The following is a 27,710-nucleotide window of genomic DNA, read 5'->3' as shown; positions in this document are numbered from 1 at the left end:
AAACATTATTTTGGCTACTATAAATTAGTTAGTGTGTTTTCTGCTTTAGTTTTTTAAAGTTTTTTATTTTAGTCCTGGTCAAACTTAAAAAAAAATATTTAGTCTTTATTGTCAAGTAAAAATATTAATTGACGACATAACATGGAATTACATTAACCGTTAATTAACTTATAAAGATTTTAATAATAAATAATATGTAATTATTTTTAGTAAATTATGTTTTTTTTTAAATTTCTCATAAGTTGATCTAACATCATCAATTATTTTAAATATATGAAAATGTAATAATTCAATTTACCAAAAAATTTACATATAATAGCATGTCAAACTATTGATATTGTCGACAGGCCAATGAACTACCAACATCACTCTTACATAATCAGTAACCTATTGATAGTTGATAGCAAACAATAAATTCAAATATTAAAATTACAAGCACTAAAATATATATAAAAAATATTTATATATTAAAGTGCAAAGAAATTCTTAATTTTATAGGGAAAAAACAATTATTTAAACCCACCAAAAATATGATGTGTTATTTTGTCAAAATACAAGAAATGCAATACTAATTTATTTTTACACTAATGTTTTTGCACAATCTTTGGTCCCCAATAAATAAAAAAGTCCTTGCACGTTAGAATATTTCCAAGTCTTTCTAGAATTGACATCATAATGTGAAAAGTCTACTAAGAACTAAGATGAATAAATATCATTAGTCATTTGGTTAAAGCGCAGAAAATGCAAGCTTAATTAATTTGTCTTGATATAAAATTTCCACAAAGACTAATAATTTCAAAGTCTATATAGTCGTATTATTTTTAAATTTGGATGTGATTGTGTGGTTAATTTTCTAACCCATTAAAAGAGTTAGAAAACAAAGAAGACGACAATATCATCTTTTTTTATCATTATTTTAAAGTACTAATATATTTCAATACATGTGAAAAATTTTAAAAAATTATAGTTTATACGCTATTTATTTAAAACATAATCTTTATATTATAATACAAAAATATCACTATTTCATACTCATACAATCAGTATGAATATAATAAACACTATAATTTGTCTAATTATTATTATATATATCATTATTATATAACAATAACATTTACAATATTCGTATTCTATTACTATTAGACTCAAATAAAAATCAAATTCTCAACTATATTATTTATTGAGAGATTCTTTTAACTAATTTCATGTAATATACTTATTGGTCTTCAAGCTCCACTCAATTTTATCAGGGACTAACATACAACCATTAATTCATTATATTATCTTTATAAATATTTCTAATAATTTTTGACATATTCTGAATATTTCGAATGAGAGAAGCATATCGATGAGCCAAGATGATAGGACCCTTGATCAATGAAATAGCATGAGGAGAATGAGCGTAGCAGAATTTCTCTCAATCTAGCTTGTCGAACCCTTTATATAACACTAGAAAATATACATTTAATGTTGTTATTTTAACATCAATTTTATAAAAATGAATGTTAAAAAAATAGTAGCATAATTAAAAATAAGTTGAGTTTATTAATATCGATTTTTCCGAAAAATCTTTTGGTTCAAACGTCTTCACTTTTATCGACAAAGGAAGCTAACTATTAGTTGGGACCCACATAGAGTCTTGGTCTTGGTGAAATACTTACTCTGTCAAAGGACTAGATGATGGGATCTAATTGGCACTCTCATATTGGTGCAACGGTAGAGAGAGAATTTCAAAGTAGCATTCATTGTGTGAATTTCATTTACAGATATACTCTTTTCTATTTTCGTGATAATTGAGATAAATAGATAAAATTTGATAAGTCCAGCAACCTAACACTAGCTTGATGCAATTTTTAATGCTCTACTTGCTACTTTTGGCAAAGCAAAAGTGCATGTACAGAGGGGGTCTAACACAAGGATGCAAATACACTGGTAGTAACTAGGAACAAATAGGGTATCTTGCATTCTTCTTCTCATGCACAAATTTGATTCACAGTTAAGTATAGCTGCACTAGGAGAATATAGTAGAAAGCACTGTTGAAGATGAATAGGAAGTGGTGAAATTTTAGATATCACAGATCTAAGCACAATAATGAAAAACAAACAGCATTACAAATATATTATACAATAAATACAACAATAGCATACTAAGTTTCTGGAAACAAGATTTTGCAGTTCATTACTTAAATACAAAACATTGTAAACTCCTATATTAAAGAAATTATCTCGCATTTGTAGCTGCCAACAATGGTTTCTTCTCTGATCAGAAGCCTGCAGCACATCTGCAACAATCAGCATTTTTTTTACAACAATTAATGTGCCGGATTAATTACAAGATATAAACAGAATTATATTTTTTCATATAAAATTGAAAATGGAAGTATACATGCAGGGACCATGGCCCCCAAGTTTTTCACAAAGTGTATTTAAAATACCATGTTAAAAGAATTACGGTCCCCTTAAAATTTATGAAAAAAAATATTGAAAAATAATACATGTCATCTTAGTTCTTAGTTGACACTTAGGGAGACAAAAAGAAAAAAGAAAGAGAAGTGTATGTATAATAGGTAATATAATGTGATGGTAAAAAGTGAGATAAAAAGAAATTAAAGATAATAATAAAATATTTGTAATGTGTAAGTGTACATTTATAATTATGGAAAATCATTTTAAAAAATGCATCTATTTGTTTCTTCTATAAATGTCTAATTAATATATTTGAAAGAGTTTATGTTTCTAGTATTTAGGAATAAAAAAATTATATATTTATTTTCATATAAATGATAAAATTAATTAGATAGTAATGTTTTTATGCTTAATATAGTTGTATATTTTTTCTTTGTAAAAAATTTTAAAAAAATTACAAGTTAAATAATAATTAGATTAAATTATTATTATTATTCTTGGCCTCCTCTAAGTGAAATCCATATTGCTCTTTTTGATCCAGTGAAGCAATCTCTTGATATATGTAAAATAAGACTAAGTCAGAACATAAACCATGAAATTGACAAATTAATCTAGAACATACCTTTTTGCCTTGGAGCGATCAGCAACAATTCCCACATTCACAATAAACATACATATACAAAGTCTGTTAATCTGTTCAGAAACCTGATGTAAGCAATTCTCCAAGGATGCCACAGTAGTAATGGCCCTAATAAGCCCCAAAATCCAGTGAAGTATCCAATCCCCAAGCTCATGTATAATCCCTCATAGAAAACTGAATCATCACCTTTGACTGGTGGTTCTTGATGCTCTGCTGTTGTCTGATCTCCATCCCCAGGACAAGTTTTGTTAAGTTGTTCACCACAAAGATCAATGTTTCCTTCAAAACTAGAGGCTTCAAAGGTTTCAAAATGTCTTCCTGATGGGATTCTTCTAGAAAGAGAGTTGTGTGACAAGTCTAATTTTTGCAAATAATCAATTTCAGAAAGAGAAGAAGGAATTCTCCCAAAGATGTGATTTCTTGACAAGTCAAGTGATTCTAGTGACCTTAAATTCCCAATCCGAGAAGGAATTTCTCCACTCAAATTGTTTCTTGATAGATTCAAAGAAACTAACCCAAGCAAATATCCGACCTCCTTTGGTATTTCACCGGTTAAATGGTTACTGGAAAAATCAATGCTTTTGAGCTTTAACTCTGGATTCTTGAACCCCTGTTCCACACCTTTCCACATCCATGTTATGTCAAGCGTATAATGTGACACCCTCTACCCCTCACATATATACTAATAAGGAATAAAAAATTCAAATATTAATTAAAAGTATTTTTAAAACATTTTTTTTACAAGTCTTTCAAAGGGGAAAAAGGTTCACATTCATTTTTCTTTTACATCATATTCAAATTTGTCCAAATAAATAATAAAGTATTCTCGACTCAACAAGGTCGTCTAAGCTTCATACAATTAATATAGAACCTATATCCTAATGTCACATCCTATCAGAGCGTTGTGTTCCCGTGTCCTCTAGCATGAGATTCTTCATAGTCATCCACCTATTTTCTGCTCCCCCGAACACAAGTTCAAGATCATCACAGGATTCAAACACAACCACACACAGAGAGTGAGTTATCACATTCCTAGCTAATAGAGAAACAAGACAATTAAATATACATGTTATATAAATGAGATACCACTTGTTTAAACATAGCTCACGTAACTTTATCACTTCGTCATTCAAAATTCGCTTTTCAATCATCAATCACATTACACAAGAATCCCACACTCTGATCAAGATATAATAACACATCAATTAGCAAGCATATGCAACAGTTATGCTAAGACTCAATCCTACATGCAATGTGGTACCATGTCAGTGAAAAACCACCCTGGGACGCTTAGGAGTACATAACAAGACACACCACACAATGAGTTTGTCAGGTCACTCTCACTAAGTAAGATCATAGGGAGACCAGTCAGGGTTACGATGTTTTGCGAGAATGCTCCAACCATATGAGATCAGCATAGGCTTAAAGGAGCACTCAAACCCGGTGACCCCCAAGGCCTACACTCCGAAGAGTCTGTCAGGGCTTCTCCCTCCTGATTCAGATCCAACCCCTAAAATAATTTTTGCATGCAGACACTGCTCATGAATTATACAATACCCACGACCTTACACTCGTGTCTTAAACACGTTCAACACAATTGCGCTACGATTTAACACTGGTTCCTAAATAGGAAACCTACATTTTCTCTTTAACACTGCGCATCAACGCTTTTCTCAAGATAACACTGGTCGGGTTATTGTACAATTCATAGTTTACAACACAAGTAATTTCACATCAAGTGTTAACTACACACTTATCCACAACTAGAACTCATTCACAATTTCACTTCTCATAGTGTGACAATCCACCATCACATGTTTACACGTATCTCACAAATTAACACATGTTCAACTTTACACTTATATTCAATCTCAATAACAATATTATAATCTCAAAGCAACATGTTATTCTACAATTCATCACATACTCACAATTTGAATCATCATTTCTTATCCTCAATATAACAATTTATATGAAAGACCATCACAACATGAGGACTAAAACCCCTCAAATAATATTACACAATTATATCAAAATCATAGGTCGAAACATACAAATATCAAGAGCACAATTTATCAAGCAATCTTCATTAGGACATCAATATTTTATTTATAATCATAAAGGAAAAATTGTAATTTAAAAAAACATTCCAAAATAAAACTCCAATTTAATCCTCTAAGGATCCATACACATGTTCTCACTAATCCCCAATTGTGAATAACTCATCCCTTACCTCTAAGCGAATTCACGTGTCTTCCGACAGCGATAACAACATCTCGAGCGGTTCCCTAAGATTCCTCCAGTTTCTCCTCCGACTGCTCCGATAGGGTTCCCACACGTCAGAGAAATGTAAAAGGGATTGAAGCCTCCATTTGGACTATCTTCATGCGATTCCTTTTTCTCTGTCCACAAACATCATCTCGCAAATCCCAACGGTCAAAGCGTGCGAAATTGAATTTCGAACAACATATCCAACTTTCACAATGATCCAACGGTTAACGAAACCGGGATCGTAGTTTTACCAAGACAGCTCTGGGTTTCTGCGGGAAAGAAAAAGGCTACAATGCGAAGGGTGTTTCTCTCACTTAAGACATGATATAAAAATTTCCAACGGTGAAAATGCTCGGAATTATGTTGCGAACGTGGTGCTCAAATTTCACGACGATCCAACGGTGAATGAGTCCGGGATCGTCATTTTTCTGAGACAGATTTGGTGGGCTGCGAAAAAAAAAGAAAGGAACATAAGAATCTTCCCTGACAATTTATTGCTGCTTAAATCAAGGAACAGTAATTGCTTTACTGATTTCCAACAATCTGGCAGTTGCCCCTTTATTTGATTGTGTGACACATCTAAAGTGGCCAAATTTGAAGCTGTGCTTTGGTCACATAAGAATGAAAACAAATCTGAAAAATTATTTTCAGAGAGCATCAGCTCGGAAGCTTGTAGTAAAAATGACGGAATTTTACCCTCAAACTGATTGGAATTCAGAAGTATAGACGGTCTGTTAGGAAGCTTCAATGATATATTAGGAATTGCACCAATGAGATAATTGGAAGACATATTTAACAATCCCATATTTTGCAAGTTATTCCAAAACCAGTCTGGTACAGAGTCATTAATCCCGTTAACAGAAATATCAAGCTCATACAACGAACTTTGAGTCTTGAGTCAACTAGGAAAAGTGGGGCCCAACTTGCAAGATCTGATTCCCAATGATTCTAATTGGAATGGAGGAACCCAACTCGGGACAAATTTCAGAGACAACGAGCTCTCTGATAAGTACAAGTATTTTAATTTGGAAAAATTAGAAAGATGGGATTCAGTGACGTCACCCTCCAAAGAATTCCCAGCCAAGATAAGATACTCCAACTCTGATAGAAATCCAATGCTTTTAGGTAACATGCCAGTCAACCGGTAGAGGTAAAGAACTTCAAGAGAGTTCATTACTTTCCCAAATCCATCTGGAATGGGACCTTCCAACATGTTATGATAAAGGGAAAGCTTATGAAGATTGGTGGTGGAGTTAAAGAGCCAGTAAAATATAGTTGATGATTTCAACAGATTTGAGGAGAGATCAAGGGAAACAAGAGAAGATGAAGAACTCATAATGAAAGAAGATGACATAAGAAAACTTTCATCCGTAAGACTACAATTTTGCAAATCAAGATTTTGAAGTTTTGAGCTGAAGTTGAAACCACCTTGAAAGACTGATGATGACATATTATTATAGGAAAGGTCAAGGATAACAAGAGCCGGAAAGTTTGGGCAGAGAGGAGATGACAAAACAATGTTATTATCACCAAGATAAAGCTCCTGAAGATTAAGGCTAAAGTTTGACAACAGTTGAAATGTTGAGGATGTGAGCTTATTTGAAGAAAGATCAAGGATGGTAAGAGCAGTGGAAAAGTTGGAAGGTGAATAAAACAGAGATTGAATATTTGTATCTGAAAGAGAACAATCAAATAGTCTCAACTCTCTTAAGTTTGGAATAAGCTTGCTGATCATTTGTAGCCAGTGATGAGAAGAGGAAAGGTTGTGTAGTGAACTTAGCTCAAGTTTTGTCAAGGAAGAAAGATTAGTCAACCACTCTGCATCCTTAGATTTCACATCAAAATTGCCACCAAGTCCAAGAGTGTGCAACAAAGGAAGATTCCCAGCTTGGAAAGGGACTGCTCCCGAGAATGAATTTCCACCAAGATCAAGATACCTCAACTGTGAGAGATTTCCAAGTTGATAAGGGAGTTCCCCATCCAGATAATTATAACTTAGATCAAGATATTGTAAATGTGTAAGGTTTCCAAGTTGATAAGGGATTTGTCCATGGAGATAGCTATTGCCACCTAGATCAAGAGACAGTAAATGTGTAAGCTTTCCAATATCAGAAGGAATAGTCCCACGAAATGAAGAAGCAGAGAGATTGAGATATCTTAAGTTGGTGAACGAGCCCATGAGTTCTGGGATATGACTCCTTTGAAAATCATTATAGCTGAGATCCAAGTGTTCAATATTTTCAAGGGCAATCAATGAAGAGATATTGATTGCACCTATCAAATGTTGTGTATCCTGACCACGGAGATGAAGCATCTCAACATGACCAGTTTGATTGTTGCATTGGATGCCTTTCCATTTGCAACAGTCTCTGTTATTGCCATCGTCCCTCCATGTAGACAGCATGCCAGAGTCATCTTTGAGGCCATGTGTGAAGTTGAGGAGTGCTTGTCTCTCAGTCTGAATGCACTTAATTTCTGTGCTATTGGGAAGGCTGTTGAATCCAAGAATGGATCCAGCAGCATGCAATAAAAGCAGCAAAAGTGCATAAAATAGTTTCAGAGAATAACAACTCATTATGAAATGACTAAGAGTAAAACAAAGATCGGTTACTGTGATCACTTTCTCTTAAATTGTTAAGTATGAAAGATGGAGCCTGCGGCAGGATTTATATAGCTGATAGTATGGCTAAATGACAGAGTTGTGTTAATTCTCGTTCACTTATCGAAGACAACAAAATAAGGATATTTTCTCTTAAAAAAAACTTTATTTTAAAAATTAAAATACGAAGACTCCGTATACGAGGCTTATATATTTTAAATTCCTTTATTACACTCAGGTGATAAGCAATTTAAACTTACCATTCTTCATGGAAAAAATATAGAATTTATAATAAAAAAATCAATAATTATATAATTGTGTAATCAAATTATTTAAGCACACCAAAAAATATGATGTGTTATTTTGCCCAAGTACAAGAAATACAAGATTAATTTGTGTTTACATGAATGTTTTGTGTAGACTAACAATTTTAAGTCTTTGCACTTGTCCCAAGAAATAAAAAAATCTGGAACAGTGATGATAGTACAACCATATGAATAAGTTGTTAATTCTTGTTCAAAGACAAGAAAACAAAATAAGTTTTTCAAATGTAAATTTTTAGAATAAAGAAAAAATATGACGACGAAAAACATAGTATGACTAAATGACTGACTTGTTAATTCTCGTTCACTTATTGAAGACAGCAAAATAAGGAAGTTTTCTCTTAAAAAAAACTTTATTTTAAAAATTAAAATACGAAGACTCCATATACGAGGCTTATATATTTTAAATTCCTTTATTACACTCAGGTGATAAGCAATTTATAATAAAAAATTCAATAATTATATAATTGTGTAATAAAATTATCTCATATATTAACTACAGGTTCATCAAACTCTACTTCATATTGTACCAGCAAGTTGTAACAACTAAAATTTCATCAGATAATTCGACAAAAAACTGATGTTACAAATTTTAATAAATAAAAAATATAACAGATTTTATTTTTAGATTATCAAGGGAATTTTTGTAATGTCATGAAATTACACTACGTGAGCTGCACATTAAAGTATTTGAGTTTGTCACTTTAACGAGCACACGATGCTGAGAAAAGTCTATGTAAAATTAAAACAAACAAGGCTTAAACAACATTTTGGCTCCTATAAATTATTAGAGTGTTTTTGTTTTAGCCTTTCAATAATGTTTAGTCCCAGTAAAAATTAAAAAAATAAATCAGTCCATATTATCAAAGTAAGAACATTAATTGACTACATAACATGTAGTTACATTAACCATTCATTGACTTCTCATGCTATCAAAGATCTTAACAATAAATAATGTGTAATTTTTTTAAAATTTCTCATCAAGTAATCTAGCACTATCAATTATTTTTAACACATGAGAATTTGAAGATCCAAATTACTACAAAATTTACATATGACAGTCTATCAAATTAACTCATTAGTAACATGACGAGTCAATGGACAACCAACAACATTATCCGTAAATGTTGATAGTTGATAGTAAGGACTAAAACCAAGTATTAAAATTACAAGGACTAAAATATAAAAAAAAATATTTAAGTCCACCAAGAAATATGATGTGTTATTTTGTCAAAGTACAAAAAATGCATGACTAATTTGTCTTCACATGAATGTTTTGCATAGACTAGCAATTTCAAGTCTTTGCACCGGTCCCCAAGAAATAAAAAAGTCTTTGCACATGTTTTTAAATTCACCAATGGTGGGGAGATATTTTGCATCAGGTAAAATGAGCTTTTTACATCAATTCTAGAACCAATATGTAAATCTTGTCTATGTAAAATGTATTTCCTTTTTTACATCAATTGTTTTGTAACCAACATAAAAAGTATCTTTCTACATCAATTATGAAACAACCAATGTAAAATTATCACTCTTTCTGTCATTAATTTTTCTTCCACAATAATCAACCCACATCCACATCAAAATCACACCTTAATCTATCTTTCCCCCCATTCAGATCACCCTCTTAAAACTCATGAAAGAGAAATGAAAGGAAACAAAGCAACCACACAATGTGAAGAAAAACCAAAAAGAACAAAACAACCATCCTCCTCAACAAGTAAGTTTGGATGAGTTACAACAAATAAAAGAAAAATAAATAAAAAGGAAAGTTTTCCCGACACGTTGATCCAACATAACTGCCCCTTTACCTACCAAATATATAGGTTGAACCTATTTTAACAATAGGTTGGAAATTTAAACTTATATTGCTTTGTTTAGCATATTAAATGGGTCAATCCAATGGATTGAACTTATTTTATCATCCCTAATCAAAATCTCACAATTAGAACATTGATCATGGAAAATAAGATAAGGAGCTTTAAGTTAATAATAAATTCCTCAAAGTAATCCTTATTTTATAATCAGAATCTACCTATTAGGCTGCTTCAAGAACTTACAAAGATTAGGTCTTAATTCAATCAAATTTCATAGTCTCTTGAAATAATTGTTTAAATATGCTTTTGGACCATCAAATTTAGATTACTTTTGTAGTTGATCCCCAAATTTAAATTTATTTTTATTCCCTTAATTTTAAAAAATATTTTTTTAGTCCTCCTCCTACAAAAAAATGCCACAAGTTATGCATTTAAATCGTCAAAAATCAGTCAAGAGGGTTTAAAAAACATTTTTCAAAATTGAGGAACTAAACAATGAAAAATTAAATTTGGAGGAAAAAAACAAAGATAATCCAAATTTAAAGGACCTAAAAATATATTTAAATAAAAAAATTGATAAAAAAAAGTATTTTAGAAAAATTAGAGAAATCTTAATGTTTAAAATTACTAGCATGCTCTAAAGTAAAATAAGGTCCTAATATATTTTCTAATTCAAGAGAACAAATGAAATGACAAAAATTCCTAAGTATTTAGTATGCTCTCTTCAAGCCTAGAAGGCATATTCTTTAAATTGTGAACCAAATTAAAGGTTATATGAAGGAAAAATAAAAAAAATGCACTTAGCCAATGTAATAAGAGAAAATTGTGGGACAGCGTGATGGTTGTTGTGGTTTCAGTGGTAAAGTGATTGCGCCGGTGGGAATATAAAAGAGAAATATCGTTAGTGACACTGTCTAGTACTCTTTTGTTGGTTATAAAGAAAAAAAAATCTTTTTTTTAATGTTGTATATTATTGACTAAAAATTATAAATTTAAATTGGTGAGTTCTATTTTTTATTTAATGATTATATATATTTCTTAATTTTGATGTGAAACCATTAATTAAAATTTGTGATTTTTTATAAATTTTAATAAATAACAGAAAAGAGTATTGTTAGTCTTCCTCAAAGATAAAATAGGTGTAAGGTGTATAAAAGAAGAAAAATAAAAAAGGAGAGTGATGGAAATGTGTGTTACTTTTGGCCAATTAAAATTTCTTTTCTTCTAATTTTTTAAATTCAAATTTTAAATCTTTTTTACCCTTTTTCATTTTCTTTCCTCTCTTCCAAAACATTCGTAAGTTGCACATTAGAATATTTCTAAAACTTTCTAAGATTGATATCATACTAAGAAAACTCTACCTAGAATTAAGACCAATAAATATCATGTGTCATTTTGCTAAAGCACACAAAATGTAAACTTAATTTGTCTTGATGTAAAATTTCTACAAAGACTAACAATTTCAAAGTTTATGTAATCGTTTTATCTTGATGTGTTTGTGTGCTTAATTTTCTAACCCATCAAAAGAATTAGAAAACATACTAAGAAAAGTCTACCTAGAATTAAGACCAATAAATATCATGGGTCATTTTGCTAAAGCACAGAAAATGCAAACTTAATTTGTCTTGATGTAAAATTTCTACAAAGACCAACAATTTCAAAGTTTATGTAATCGTTTTATCTTGATGTGTTTGTGTGCTTAATTTTCTAACTCATCAAAAGAATTAGAAAACATACAAGACGACAATATCATCAAAAAAATTAGAATTCAAATGGAGCATGTCATCATTGACATGAAGACTGATGAGAAGTTTGAAATAACATTTCTTACATAGAATTCAAAGATTTCACACGTAGTCCATTGTTTAGAATAAACTGCTACATATATATAACCCGTTGTTAAAAAAAAAAAAGGTTTAATTATCCTTTTGGACCTTAAAGTTACGACAATATTTTTTTAGTCCTTATAGTTTAACTCATGGGACCAGAAACTCACAATGACACACTTTATCTGCAGCAATCAAAAGCATCATCCCATTGGAACGATCAACTTAGTTCAATGCTGTGATACCACTCCAACTTGATGAGAGACTGTCAAGAAGGAGATTACATCATGGCAATTGGCAAATGCTAAGCTTGCAGAGGTCGGTGGCAGACTCAAGAATAATGGAATGTGTAGTGGCTTTGTCTCATACCTCCATTACACTTCATTTGTACCTGAGCTTGCTTCCCTATTTTTATTAATTTTGTTCATGTTTATGTGTGAGTTGAATCTTCCCCGCGAGGGTCAAAAGATAAAAAAAATTGTAAATATAAGAACCAAAATGAAAGTCTTAAATTATAGGGACTAAAAAAAATTATCACAACTATAAGGATTAAAAGGGTAATTAAATCAAAATAAAATAAACTAGAGCAAAATAATGGTGGTGTGGTTAGACACTTTTAATCCTAAATGTCTCCTTGTAGACATATATACCTCTACATATGTGTGCATTTCGCAACCACCACCATTAGTGGAATAAAATTTTAAATGCAAACCCTTCTATGGTATATATCCTATATAGGCATTGTTAGTAGTAAATACCAACCGTGAACCAGAAAATTGTGGATTCAACCTTTTTCGTCTTCCTTCTTCTTCATGGCAGTGCTATATGCAACTCATGTTCTTCTCTTGATATTGTCCACTGCAACAACTCTCCACTTCAGTGCAAGCAAGGCAGCAAGGCTCAATATGACTTGCAGTGAGAAGGAAAGGAATGCACTCCTCAGCTTCAAGCATGGACTAGCAGACCCTTCAAACAGGCTTTCATCGTGGTCTGACAAATCGGATTTCTGTACATGGCCAGGGGTTCACTGCAACAACACAGGTAAAGTCATGGAAATCAATCTTGACGCACCTGCGGGCTCTCCCTATAGGGAGTTGAGTGGAGAGATTAGTCCTTCTTTGCTTGAACTAAAATATTTGAATCGTTTGGACTTGAGTTCAAATTATTTTGTTCTTACTCCAATACCAAGCTTCCTAGGCTCATTGGAGAGTCTGAGATACTTGGACCTTAGCTTAAGTGGGTTCATGGGATTAATTCCTCATCAACTAGGAAACCTCTCAAACCTGCAGCACCTTAATCTTGGATACAATTATGCTCTTCAGATAGATAACCTTAATTGGATATCAAGGCTATCTTCCTTAGAGTACCTTGATTTGAGTGGTTCAGACCTTCATAAACAAGGTAACTGGCTTCAAGTACTGAGTGCACTTCCATCTCTTTCAGAACTACACTTGGAGAGCTGTCAAATTGATAACTTAGGACCACCAAAAGGAAAAGCCAACTTCACACATCTCCAAGTCCTTGATCTTTCAATTAACAATCTCAATCACCAAATCCCTTCATGGCTATTTAATCTCAGCACAACTCTTGTCCAACTTGATTTACACAGTAACCTTTTACAGGGACAAATTCCACAAATAATATCAAGCCTTCAGAACATAAAAAATCTAGACCTGCAGAACAACCAGCTCAGTGGGCCACTTCCAGATTCATTAGGCCAGCTTAAGCATCTTGAAGTTCTAAATCTCAGTAATAATACCTTTACTTGTCCAATTCCCTCACCATTTGCAAACTTGTGATCCTTGAGAACTTTAAACCTGGCTCACAACCGACTGAATGAAACCATTCCTAAGAGTTTTGAGTTCCTCAGAAACCTGCAGGTATTAAATCTTGGAACTAATTCTTTGACTGGTGATATGCCTGTAACTCTTGGAACTCTCTCAAATTTAGTGATGTTAGACCTTTCATCTAATTTGTTAGAAGGATCTATAAAAGAGTCAAATTTTGTAAAACTTTTGAAATTAAAGGAACTACGTTTGTCTTGGACAAACTTGTTCCTCAGTGTCAACTCTGGATGGGTTCCTCCTTTTCAGCTTGAATATGTTTTACTGAGCTCCTTTGGAATAGGTCCTAAGTTTCCAGAATGGCTAAAAAGGCAAAGTTCTGTGAAGGTTTTGACAATGTCTAAGGCAGGTATCGCAGACTTGGTTCCAAGTTGGTTTTGGAATTGGACTTTGCAAATTGAATTCCTGGATCTGTCAAACAATCTGTTAAGTGGAGACCTATCTAACATCTTTGTCAATTCCAGCGTCATAAATTTGAGTTCTAATTTGTTCAAGGGTACATTGCCAAGTGTGTCTGCAAATGTTGAAGTGCTGAATGTTGCCAATAACTCAATTTCCGGAACAATTTCTCCCTTTTTATGTGGAAAGGAAAATGCTACTAATAAGTTAAGTGTGCTTGATTTTTCAAATAATGTCTTATATGGTGATCTTGGTCACTGTTGGGTGCATTGGCAAGCATTGGTGCATTTGAACTTGGGTAGTAACAATTTGTCTGGTGTTATTCCAAACTCCATGGGGTATCTATCTCAACTTGAGTCTTTGTTGTTAGACGACAACCGCTTCTCTGGATATATTCCTTCAACACTGCAAAATTGCTCTACAATGAAATTCATTGACATGGGCAATAACCAACTTTCTGACGCAATACCAGATTGGATGTGGGAAATGAAATATCTAATGGTTCTTCGTCTAAGATCCAACAATTTCAATGGCAGCATTACTGAAAAGATTTGTCAACTTTCTTCCCTTATAGTGCTGGATCTTGGCAATAACAGCCTGTCAGGATCCATTCCAAATTGTTTGGATGACATGAAGACAATGGCTGGTGAAGATGACTTCTTTGCCAACCCTTTAAGTTATTCATATGGCTCTGACTTCAGTTATAACCACTACAAGGAAACTCTTGTCTTAGTTCCCAAAGGAGATGAGTTAGAGTACAGAGACAATCTGATATTGGTGAGAATGACTGATCTTTCAAGTAATAAGCTGTCTGGAGCAATTCCATCTGAAATTTCCAAGCTATCTGCTTTGCGGTTTTTGAACTTGTCTAGAAATCATCTGTCTGGAGGGATACCAAATGACATGGGAAAAATGAAATTGTTAGAATCCCTTGATCTCTCACTAAACAACATTTCAGGTCAAATCCCTCAAAGCTTATCTGATTTGTCCTTCCTCAGTGTCCTGAATCTATCATACAACAACTTATCAGGCAGAATTCCCACGAGCACCCAACTTCAGAGCTTTGAAGAACTTAGCTACACTGGAAATCCTGAGCTTTGTGGTCCTCCTGTGACAAAAAATTGCACAGACAAGGAAGAGTTGACAGAGAGTGCTTCTGTTGGACACGGTGATGGTAATTTCTTTGGAACATCAGAGTTTTATATCGGTATGGGAGTTGGATTTGCAGCAGGATTTTGGGGTTTTTGCAGTGTTGTTTTCTTCAACAGAACTTGGAGGCGTGCTTATTTTCATTATCTTGACCACTTGAGAGATCTGATTTATGTGATAATAGTTTTGAAGGTAAGAAGGTTACTTGGGAAATTGTGAGTTTACATGTTAACTGTTAGGAGTGAGAGACATTACAACGTGTTATTCTAGACATTAAAAATGTGAAAAGGTTTACCATACTATGTACATGTTCATATGGGGTGTCTGTTTGTTTTGCTTTCATTGGTAATAAATGTTCTTAATGTTAAGAGAACTAGACGAGCTTCAGACTTAGTATCAAATTCTGTTTTGTATTTATGACGCATTATTGTCTTCTACTATCTGTGCACTAACAATGATTAGCATTAAAATAACTGAAATGACACACTATTAATCCCTTAAATTAATATAACTAAATAACTTTCATTTAGATAAAGTGTTTATTGATGCTCAATTCTTTTTATCTTATTCCTAAACATAAAAATTATTAGGTGTTTTTTGCAATTGGTAGTTCAAAGAAATTTTTTAATTACAATTGAATAAAAAAAATCATACAAACAGGTGATTAAGCCAAAAACACATATTAAACATAGAAGAGAAACAATTAGAATGCTTTATTCAATAAAAAAATAGTCATTACATGAAAGATGAACCAATTATATTCAACTCCAACAAAAGAGAAGATTAGTTCATGACAATAAAAAAGCATAAAAGACATATATCACATAAATATCCTAAAATGACACCAAAATCTAAGAATACATGATAATTATCTATCATCCAAACCTAACTCAGGATAAAAAAAAAAAAGTAGCACATTAAAATTTTATAGGGATAGAAATGATATATTTTACCCTATTTTTTTTCATGCTTGACTTAACTCTCAACATTTGTTGTCAATGATAAGAAACTTTGGCATAGATTTGACGGAGTGGCCTATAGTTCAAGTTAAAAAAGTGGGGACCTTGATATGGATTTGGTGGAGTTGTCTGTGGTTTGTCTAGAAGACAATTTTTTTTCTTTTCTTTTATTTTGAATAATAAAAATTTGATCATTTAAAATTAGTTATAGGTTCAAATTGCATGTAATAGAAGACTTGAATTTAATAATGCAAGACTTTTTTTGTTGTTTATTTGGCACAAGAATAAATTATATTTCTTTGTAGATTATTTAAGTGATCTCATGAATTATTTTTTAAAAATATTATATTGAACGTGAGTATTTTTATGATTGCTTAAATTTGGCACTTAAAATTATTTAAAAAGTAAAATGGAAATTAAAATTACGTTGCTCCTATTAGTATTTAAGTTGATAACTTGTAAATAAAATAAAAAATATGATACTAATTTTTATGATAAAATATTAAGATTCATTTTCAAATTAATTAGAAATAGACAATTAACACAACAAATTAATATTTCCAAATAATGATAATATATAAACTGAAAAGCTTATGCATTAAGAATGCAAATCTTCATAAGTTAGATATTTCAATAAATTATATATTTATTTTTCTCTTCTGTCACTATTCTTAAAATATCACCACACAAGTAAATGAAATTCAGACAAAGACTTTAATATATGAAGACTTGTGGTCTAACAATAGAATAGCTAAGGCCATAGATAAATAATTTAAAAAAACATGCGACACTTCTTGGTATATCATATCCTCTAATTTACTTTTTAAGCTAAATATGATCTACAATATATGGAGAAATTTGGACCAAGACTTATAAAAGGAAAAAAGTTATGATCTCAATAATTATGATAGACCAAGTTAAACAAGCATTTTACACTTCTTTGTATCTTACTAATTAATTTTTAATGAAAAAGAATATAATATTCAGGCTAAAATACAATTAGAAATAGACGACACAACAATCTTTCCGATTAATGACAATGAAAATTAATTTTTTTCACATATAAGAAGAATATTATTTTGTAAATTAAAAAATAGATCAAAATTAAATAGTTAGATTGAAACGAAAGAGTCTTTTTTTATATAGATTTTTAAACCAAAATAGTCTTTAAATTAGATCATTTTCCTATAATTGATGTATTCATCATTTATAATTTTTTTCCTTGCTTACTTAATTCTAAACATTTGTTGTCAATGATAAGGAACTTGATATGAAGGTAATGTAGTGACCTATGGTTCATGTTGAAGAAGATAGAGACCTAAATATGGTTGGCTGGACTTTGTGGAGTGTCCTAAGGTTCAAGATGAAAAAATGAAGGACATTGACTTGGACTTGATGGAGTAGTCTATGGTTCAAGTGGGAAAAGTGGGGTCCTTGATATGAATTTGGTGGAGTGGAAAGTGGTTTGTCTAGGAGACTAGACAATTTTGTTTACATTTCTTTTATTTGGAATAATAAAAAATTGATATTTTAAAATTAATTATGGGTTCAAACTGCAAGTAATAGAATATTTAAATTTTATAAGGCAAGACATTTTGTTATTTACTTAACATGTACAGGTTTAACGAAAGGATTAATTGATTTAAATAATAGTTAAAATTTTAAGACTAATTAAGCCGAATTTAATTACCTTTGTTGTAAACTACTCAAAGTTTTAAAAAAAATTATTAATATTTTTTTTAAATAAAAATTTCATTGATTTAAGAAATCCTATACTGTAAATTAAAATAAAATGTTTCTTATTTTAGTATTTGAGACAAGAATAAAATATATTTCTTTGTAGAAGATTGTTTAAGTTATCGTATAAATATATTTTTTAGAATATTATATTGAATGTGAATATTTTTATGATTGTTTAAATTTGACACTTACAATTATTTAAAAAGTAAAATGAAAATAAAAATTATGTTTCTCCTATTATTTAAGTTGATAACTTATAAAAAATACAAAATATGATACTATTTTTTATAGAAAAAAGAAATTCTTTTTCACCACTTCTTTTTATATCAATAATTAATTTTTATATGATAAAGAAAATCATATTTAGGTTTAAATACAATTAGAAATAGATAACACAAACAACCTTTTCAATTGATGAAAATTAAATTTAGTCTTTTTTTCATATATAAGAGAATATTATTTTGTGAATTAAAAAATTGATCAAAATTAAATAGTTGGATTGGAACTAAATACTCTTTTTTTATATAGATTTTTTAACCAAAATAGTCTTTAAAGTACACCCTTTTCCTATAATTATTAATGTATTCATCAGTTATATTTTTTTTCCTTGCTTGACTTAACTCGCAACATTTGTTGTCAATGACACGGAACTTAATATGAAGGTAATGCAATGACCTATGGTACCTATGGTTCAAGTTGAAGAAGTCAGACCACAACATGGCTGGCCTTTGTGGAGTGTCCCAAGGTTCAAGATGAAAAAATGGAAAACCTTGAGATGAACTTGATGGTGTGAGCTATGGTTTAGAAGACAATTTTCTTTTGCATTATTTTTAGTTGGAATATTGAAAAATTGATAATTTAATATTAATCATGGGTTGGGATATGATGAAATAGAAGACTTGATTTTTTTTTTTAAATGTTGGACTTTTGTACGTAACAAAAGTTTAACGAAATGATTGATTAAATAATGGTTAAAATTTGAAGTTTAATGACACCAAATTTTCATTTAATCAGTTCTATTGGGTAAATTAAAATAAAATAATGGTTAGCAAAGTAATTTTTTGTCACATGGTAATCCAAAGCTAGTTCCATTTGCCAAAAGAGGTTCAATTAAAGATCGACTGTTCCCAAATAGAAGAGTTTTCTTTTAAGCCACAAAATTTTGGTACATGATTAAAGTGTGATCTTTTAGGGCAAAAAGTGATAAAAGTTAAATGCCCACATAAATCCTCGATTCGGTTTGGTTTGACTTTCATGTACATGTTACTAAGAAATAAATAAAAAATTAATAAATGTTTTATATCAAAATATATAAGAGATATATGATACAGAATAGTTTGTAGTAATAGTACTTGACTTATATTTTGAAAGACTTCTCTATATAAACAACATTATATAAGATGCACTTTCATTATTTTTGGAAATGTCTATTTGTTTTTCACCTAAAGGAAAGGAAAACATCATGGAGGAAATGTTCTCTAAAATCAATAATTTGTTCTTCATATCCTTATTTTGAAACAAATCTTTTAAAATTTGAAGTGGCAGATAAAAATATTTCAATGTGATTTTTCCTTGCATACCACATTTGTGTTAAGCAAAATTTAGATTCGCATATAGCATCTCCAATATCCCAAATACCTATAAACAAATGTAAATGTAGAACGATTTAGATTTATTTCTTAATTATTGTTAAAATATAATTGAAAAACATAAAATTATTTGTAAATTTAATATCCTGAATTTAATGCATTCATGTGATTCTCAATGAATTAATCGTTACATCAACATTGTTCTCCAATGATATTGGATGTTCGTTTTGCCACAAATGATACGCGATTGAAGAAATATCAGTTATTATCACATGAAATTAAGTGCAATAAATATTAGTTGTCAAGTATCAATTATAATACGAAATTAATGATTAAATTGTTAAATATTTTTATGATAATAAATACGGAATTTTTTTATAATTAGAATTTAATACAATTATTTAAATTAGGTATCAATTATTCTTAACGGATACGAAAACTATTGTCCCTATTTGAATTAAAAAAGAATTTGATTCACTAAAAACAACCTATATGCAAATTTTTTTGTATAAAATTAATTTTAATGTGTAGCTAAATATAACATTGAATGGGAAAAAAAATCACATAATATAACATTGCATGGGAAAAAAATCACATATAACTATATGGTATAGTAACGCGATGTTTAATCTGATGCGAGATGAAATTTGATAGTCAGGCCTCCAAACCAATTCGTGAATTTCATAAGGTGTAAGTAAGTGATTGTCCAAACAACAAAATATTAAAGAAAATTTTCAAACAACAATGAACACAACTAGAAGAAAAGATAAATAATAAACAAATCACGTTAAACCATGTTACTTATATAAGGCAAAAACGTGTACTCCATGATTAAAGTTTAATCATGCACCATAACAATTTAGAAAAATTCTATATTAAAATGAAAGTTTAAATGTTTTATTTATTGTAATGTACGTTTCATTTTAATATACACTCAATGACAAATACGTTTCATTTTAATCAACCCTATAATTCTACAACGATTTTTAAATACGGAACTCATCATGGATTTTTGATTTTATCATAGCTCATAATTATATAAAGATTTTCTCAACAAAAAAACACACCTACACAACCACACCTACTATTTTTATTTTTATTTTTCAAAACTATCCCCACCTCAATTAAGTGATATAATTTTAGATGTCTTTGTGTGTGTGAGATGCATTGTTAATATTTATAGCATCCTTCCTCATAAAATTTAGGGATATAAAATAATTTGATTTGCCTTTTATGTGTGTGTGCGTGATGTATTGTTAAGGTTTACGACCAAGCTAAAAGTACAAAAAAAATAATTTGTATCTAAAGGTTTTCTTGTAATAAATATAATGGGTGAAATTAGCCATAATCAAATTCTACTTTTTTTTATTTCCTTTTTATATACAGTGCCATATATAACAGGAAACTGAAATTGTCCGTTTTCACACTAATTTGTGGGTCATGTTGAAATTTATAGCTCTGAACAAAGAGTAGTCCAATTTCACATTGAATGCGAAATGCATGTTGGATGATGAGCTATTGCAATCTTCCAATGGAACCCACCAAAGATAGGTGGCATTAGCACAAAACATCTCAGCTTATGGTATTTTGTAACAGACAATCAACTTTGAAGAAGCGTGTACGATGGCATGTTGATGGAAGACGACCACACAACATAAAATGCTACAAAATAAAATAAAATATTTTTAAACAATGACATACTTTGTACATTGGCATAGCTATAGTCCAAATCAAAACCATCCCCTTCATGGTCATCATCATGCCCATCATCATCGTCATCGAAGGGTGGGTCTAAAACAGATACTGGACTGCACTGTTCCTTATCTTCCTCTTCTTCCCCTGATTGGAATTTGTTGACGCCATCAGCACCATTAATTTCTTTGTCCTATAAAAAAAATTCACAACCACCATAGTTAGAATATTGTCCTAATTGGGGTAGTTAACACAAGTCCCTAATCATTCTTATAATGCCCATGGATTTAGACTCTACACTTGCTTCATAATTGGGTGGTTGTTGTTGTTGAAAAGTATTGTATGTGTGGTGCACAGGGCAGAGATTAATATAAAGCCATGGCATATTTTGTTGGGAGGGTTGAAAGAAGACACTACGAGGATACCATGGCTGAACAGAGAGCCTTATGCTTACTGGAAAGGTAATCCAGCTGTTGCTGAAACCAGACAAGATCTCATGAAATGCAATGTTTATGAAAATCAAGATTGGAATGCTCGTTTATTTGCCCAGGTATCACACTTCTTATTAGCTTTGTTTGATTACACTTATTGAAAGTAGTTTTATTATTTGGATATGAAAAAATTAATTTTGTATGTAATATTTCTTATAAGCAAAAGTTTCATTATATAAAATTGGCTTAAGCACATGGTGTGCAGAAACTAGAAATAACAGGCAAATTCAAGCAACACAATGGCCAGTAGCAATATTGTATATAACATTATACACTTTTTTAACTTTTAATCTTTTATTAATACACAACTTAAAAGTACATTCAAATTCTGTTCTGTGATTTTTCATTCCTTTTCTCTTGATATTTATAGGCTTACACTGCTTATTGTTTTCTAGCAGATAATAACAGAATTTGAGGATAACAGAATTTGGGAAAAGCACTATCTCTGTCCCCTAACTAACTGCAGTGCACTAATGCTGTCGCGGCTAAACCTAATCCCTGAGGTGAGTGGGTCTGTAGTGTGGAGAAGAAATCAGCTTGTTGCTCCAATTAATTAATGTTGTAGAAAAAAGGTGACTGAGGAGGATCAAGTTTTCTCAGGGTATCTTCTTTTTTTGTATTTGAAAAAACACAAATGACAAGAGGAACAGTCGTTACCTTCTGCTACATTTTCTTTTTTATCATGGAAGACAAGAGGCAGATCTTTAGCCTCTCTCTCTCTCTCTCTTTTTAAGAAACACAACAGAAAATGAATATATATGACAAGTGTTAACAATTTGTAGTCCTGGCTTTCGTATACTGATTCTTAGATTCATACATGCATTCGGATGTTGGAGCTTGGTCTTAGTGCATCGTTAATTAATTAGTAGTAATAAGCTTAAATTATCATTTTTGTTTTCTTATAATTTTAACTTTCTGATTTTTTTCCGCCTATTTTTAAATCAAAACATTAAGTTTTAAAAATTATTTATTTAATTATTAAATAAATATTTATTTATTCATTTAAAAAATAAAATTCTATATCATTATTTAAAAATTATATCAATTTTAAATATAAGAAATAATTAAATAAAACAATATTAGAAAACATAATATATTTTAAATAAAAAACATTAAAAAATATATAACATATTAAATAAACCCATAAAAAATATACAATAAATTAAATAAAACTAATACTATCAAAGTTTTCCATTTGAATATTTTTTATTTAATATATTTTGTATATTTAAAATTTAGATAATATTTTAATAATTTTATTGAATTTTAATTTTTTAAAGTGAATAAATAAAATATTTATTTAATAATTAAATATATAAAATTATTAAAAAAAATAAAAATAAAAAATATAATACAAGAAAATAAAAAATTTAAAAGTAAAAAGAAAACCAAAATGACTACAAAATCGTAAAAAGAAAAATAGAAAATAAAAACAAATGACTTTGAAATCGTAATAAAAATACCTTACAACTTTGAAGTCGTAAATTTTTTTTCTCGGATATTTTCTGTTAGTCCAAAATTATTATCTACCTACATGATCGTTAATTGGTCATGATACATGCCACGTGTGATATTAAGTGTACTCTTTGTCTGATTGGAAATTATACATAAAAAAAAGTTTTTAAAAAAAATAAAAATGATGTCATATTGCCTCTTTCTTCTTTCTCCTATCTGTTCCATCACTCTTCATCTTCATTATATCTCACCACTCATTTTTTCCCCTGGTGGGTGGACTAAATGAAAACAAGCTGGATAAAAGAATAGATATGAACCATCAAAATCTTAACAACAAAACATCAAACCACAACATGGAGAAAAGAAAAATTGTTTGGTGGACTTCAGTAGGTTTCACACGACTGGATTCGCAGTTGGATTTCATGTGGGATTTCATGATGAGGTTTGCCAGGAGTTGGGGCTCATTGGATTTTGCCGCGACGGTGGCAGAGGAGATCACATTTGTTGGATTTTATGACGAGGTTGCGGTTGAAATCACAGTTGGGTTCTACTACCAATATTTCTACCCTATGAATAAAGATAAAGAAATTTCTACACTGAATATTTGGAATTAATTAAGATTAGCTAATTCAATATAAATAACAATATGCATAAAGCTAAATGAATTAAGGAAAGAAATAAAAATAAGAAAATTAAGAAAGGAAATAAAAGAAAAAATTAAGGAGAAACTTTTGTTAGGGAATTTTAACAAACACTCGTGTATGCAAAGTAAATTGAGATTAAATCAATCAAAAAATTGTCCAGGTTTAATTTTATTGGAGTTCCTATCAAGTAATCACTACACAATTATATTTAATAGATGTTATATTATCCTTAAGTGAAGAACACTAAATCCATTAAACTATCTATCCCTTGGATTAGCATAACCAAAAGTTTTGCATTAAGATAAAGTATTTATTGATGCTCAACTATCCTTAGACACTCCAATTCGCAGCTCAAAGGAATTTTTCTATTATAATTGAATAAAAAAATTATGCAAACAGGTGATCAAGTCAAAAACACATGTTAGGCATAAAAGAGAAACAATTGCAATATTTTATTGAATAAAAAAGTAGTCATTACATGAAAGAAGAACCAAATATATTAAACTCTAAGAGAAGATTAGTTCATGGCAATAAAAAAATATAAGAGATACACATCACATAAATGTCTTAAAATAACACCAACATTTAAGAATACATGATAATTATCAGTATCCAAACTTAACTTACGATACAAAATAACATATTAAAATTTTATAGGAATGAAAATGATATATTTTAGTCTATTTTTTTATGTTTGACATAACTCCCAACATTTGTTATCAGTCATAAAAAACTTTGACGTGGATTTGATGGAGTGGCCTATGGTTCAAGTTGAAAAAGTGGGGGCCTTGATATGGATTTGGTGGAGTTGTCTACGGTTTGTCTAGAAGACAATTTTTTTTCTTTTATTTTTAATAATAAAAATTTGATAATTTAAAATTAATTGTAGTTTCAAATTGCATGCAATAGAAGACTTGAATTTAATAATGTAAGACTTTTTGTTGTTTCCTTAACACAGGTGTAACGAAAGGATTGATTTAAATAATTGTTAAAATTTGAAAACTCATTATTAAACCAAATTTTATTACCTTTATTGTAAACTATTAATGTTTTTTTTATAAAAATATTTACTTAAAATAAAATTTTCATTAATTTAAGCAATTCTACACGTTAAACTAAGAAAATAAAATGTTTTTTTTAGTATTTGGCACAAGAACAAATTATATTTCTTTGTAGATTATTGAAGTTATTGTATGAATTATTTTTTTAGAATATTATATTGATCGAAGGTGAGTATTTTTATGATTGCTTAAATTTAGCACTTAAAATTATTTAAAAAGTAAAATAGAAATTAAATTATGTTGCTCCTATTATTTAAGCTGATAACTTGTAAAGAAAATAAAAAATATGATACTAATTTTTATGATAAAAAAAATTAATATTCATTTTCAAATTAATTAGAAATAGACAATTAACACAAACAACCTTTCCAAATAATGATAATGAAAACTGAAATACGTATGCATGAAGAATGCAAATCTTCATAAGTTGGATATTTCAATAAATTGTAAATTTATTTTTCTCTTCTATCACTATTCTTTAAATATCACCACACAAGTAAAAGAAATTCAGGCAACGACTTTAATATATGAAGACCTGTGGTCTAACAATAGAATAGCTAGGACCATAGAAAAATAATTTATAAAACATGCCACACTTCTTAGTAGATCATATCCTCTAATTTACATTTTAAGTTAAATATGATCTACATGGAGAAATTTGGACCAAGACTTATAAAAGGAAAAACTATGATCTCAATAATTACGATAGACCAAGTTAAACAAGCATTTTAGACTTCTTTGTATCTCACTAATTAATTTTTAATATAAAAATAATAATATTCAGGTTAAAATACAATTAGAAATAGATGACACAACAATCTTTTCAATTGATGACAATGAAAATTAGTCTTTTTTCACGTATAAGAAGAATATTATCTTGTAAATTAAAAAATGAATCAAAATTAATAGCTAGATTGAAACGAAATAGTCTTTTTTTATATAGATTTTTTAATCGAAATAGTCTTTAAATTAGATCCTTTCCTATAATTGATGTATTCATCATTTATAATTTTTTTCCTTGCTTACTTAATTCTAAACATTTGTTGTCAATTATAAGGAACTTGATATGAAGGTAATATAGTGCCCTATGGTTCAAGTTGAAGAACAAGTGGGGGGACATTCACATGAAATTGGTGGAGTGACCTATGGGATATGTATCAAGTTGAAGAAGTCAGGGACCTTAATATGGCTGGACTATGTGGAGTGTCCTAAGGTTCAAGATGAAAAAATGGAGGACCTTGACATGGACTTCATGGAGTAGTCTATGGTTCAAGTTGGAAAAGTGGGGACCTTGATATGAATTTGGTGGAGTGGCCAGCAGTTTGTCTAGGAGAAAATTTTGTTTTTCATTTCTTTTATTTTGAATAATACAAAATTGATGGTTTAAAATTAATTATGGGTTCAAATTGCAAGTAATAGAATATTTGAATTTTATAATGCAAGACTTTTTCTTATTTACTTAACACAGGTGTAACAAAAGGATTTGATGTAAACTACTCAAAGATTAAAAGAATTATTAATATTTTCGTAAGATAAATTTTTCATTGATTTAAGAAATTATATACGGTAAACTAAAATAAAAAAATGTTTCTTATTTTAGTATTTGGCATAGGAATAAATTATATTTCTTTGTAGATTGTTTAAGTTATTGTATGAATTTGTTTTTTTTAGAATATTAAATTGAACTTGAGTATTTTTATGATTGTTTAAATTTGGCACTTGCAATTATTTAAAAAGTAAAATGGAAATTAAAATTATGTTTCTCCTCTTATTTATGTTGATATCTTGTAAAAAATACAAAATACGATACTGATTTTTTTGAGAAAAAAAAAGTTAATATTCTTTTTTCACACTTCTTTTTATATAACTAATTAATTTTTCTATGATAAAGAAAATAATATTCAGGTTTGAATACAATTAGAAATACATGACACAACAACCTTTCCAATTGATGACAATTAAATTTAATCTTTTTTCATATATAAGAGAATATTATTTTGTGAAGTGAAAAAATTGATCAAAATTAAATAGCTAGATTGGAACAAGAGAATCTTCTTTTTTTTTTTATAGATTTTTTAACTGAAATAGTCTTTAAAGGACACCCTTTTCCTATAATTGATTTATTCATCAATTATATATATTTTTTCTTGCTTGACATAACTTGCAACATTTGTTGTGAATGACAGGGAACTTGATAGGAAGGTAATGCAGTGACCTACGGTTAAAGTTGAAGAAGTCAAACCATAACATGGATGGACTTTGTGGAGTGTCCAAAGGGTTCAAGATGAACAAATGAAAAATCTCGAGATGGACTTGATGGTGTGGGCTATATATGGTTAATTTAGAAGACAATTTTCTTTTACATTATTTTTAGTTTGAATATTGAAAATTTAATAATTTCATATTAACTATGGCTTGGCATATCATGAAATAGAAGACTTGATTTTTTGTTTTTTAAAAAAATTTGGACTTTTATTGTTTATGTAACAAAAGTTTAACGAAAAGATTGATTAAATAATAGTTAAAATTTGAAGTTTAATGACACCAAATTTTCATTTAAGTTCTATAGGGTAAATTAAAATAAAATGATTCTTATTTATTTTTTTGTAAGAAAAACTGTACCAAAAGGAATGTTTCTTATTTTAGTATTCAGCACAAGAATAAATCATATTTCTTTGCTATTAATTTTGATTTTTTTTATGAATTTAGTGTACATAGGAATTTTAAAAAAGGAGATAGATACGATAAATGCATAATTTTTTGTATTCTAAGAATTAATTCGGGAGAATTGGATAATTAAGTCGA

The 27,710-nt window shown here is 29.7% G+C and overlaps 1 protein-coding gene, 2 long non-coding RNA genes and 1 pseudogene across 3 annotated transcripts; 2 read left to right on the top strand and 2 right to left on the bottom strand.

Annotated features, from left to right (window-relative positions):
- Positions 1 to 2,045: 2,045 nt before the first annotated feature.
- On the bottom strand, positions 2,046 to 3,798 carry LOC114389620. The gene is made up of 2 exons (XR_003661794.1): positions 3,029 to 3,798; positions 2,046 to 2,282 (listed from the first exon to the last, which is right to left on the bottom strand). It is a non-coding gene; the product is annotated as an uncharacterized LOC114389620 (long non-coding RNA).
- Positions 3,799 to 5,521: 1,723 nt separating this feature from the next.
- On the bottom strand, positions 5,522 to 7,948 carry LOC114389618 (receptor-like protein EIX1). Its single transcript, XM_028350326.1, has 2 exons — positions 6,014 to 7,948; positions 5,522 to 5,764 (listed from the first exon to the last, which is right to left on the bottom strand). Exon 1 carries the CDS (start codon positions 7,890 to 7,892, stop codon positions 6,216 to 6,218), a length of 1,677 nt encoding a protein of 558 aa, XP_028206127.1. The 5' UTR covers positions 7,893 to 7,948; the 3' UTR covers positions 5,522 to 5,764; positions 6,014 to 6,215.
- Positions 7,949 to 12,419: 4,471 nt separating this feature from the next.
- On the top strand, positions 12,420 to 15,655 carry LOC114390261 (annotated as a pseudogene).
- Positions 15,656 to 21,291: 5,636 nt separating this feature from the next.
- Positions 21,292 to 22,526, top strand: LOC114390308. Its single transcript, XR_003661870.1, has 2 exons — positions 21,292 to 21,804; positions 22,144 to 22,526. It is a non-coding gene; the product is annotated as an uncharacterized LOC114390308 (long non-coding RNA).
- Positions 22,527 to 27,710: the final 5,184 nt, after the last annotated feature.

This window comes from Glycine soja, chromosome 16 (genome assembly GCF_004193775.1).
Source record: "Glycine soja cultivar W05 chromosome 16, ASM419377v2, whole genome shotgun sequence".
Lineage (NCBI taxonomy): Eukaryota > Viridiplantae > Streptophyta > Magnoliopsida > Fabales > Fabaceae > Glycine > Glycine soja.
This window is presented reverse-complemented; position numbering and strand designations above follow the sequence as displayed.

Coding starts and splice junctions, on each gene's coding strand:
- LOC114389618 (XM_028350326.1), bottom strand. CDS start 7,892: ATGAGTTGTTATTCTCTGAAACTATTTTATGCACTTTTGCTGCTTTTA.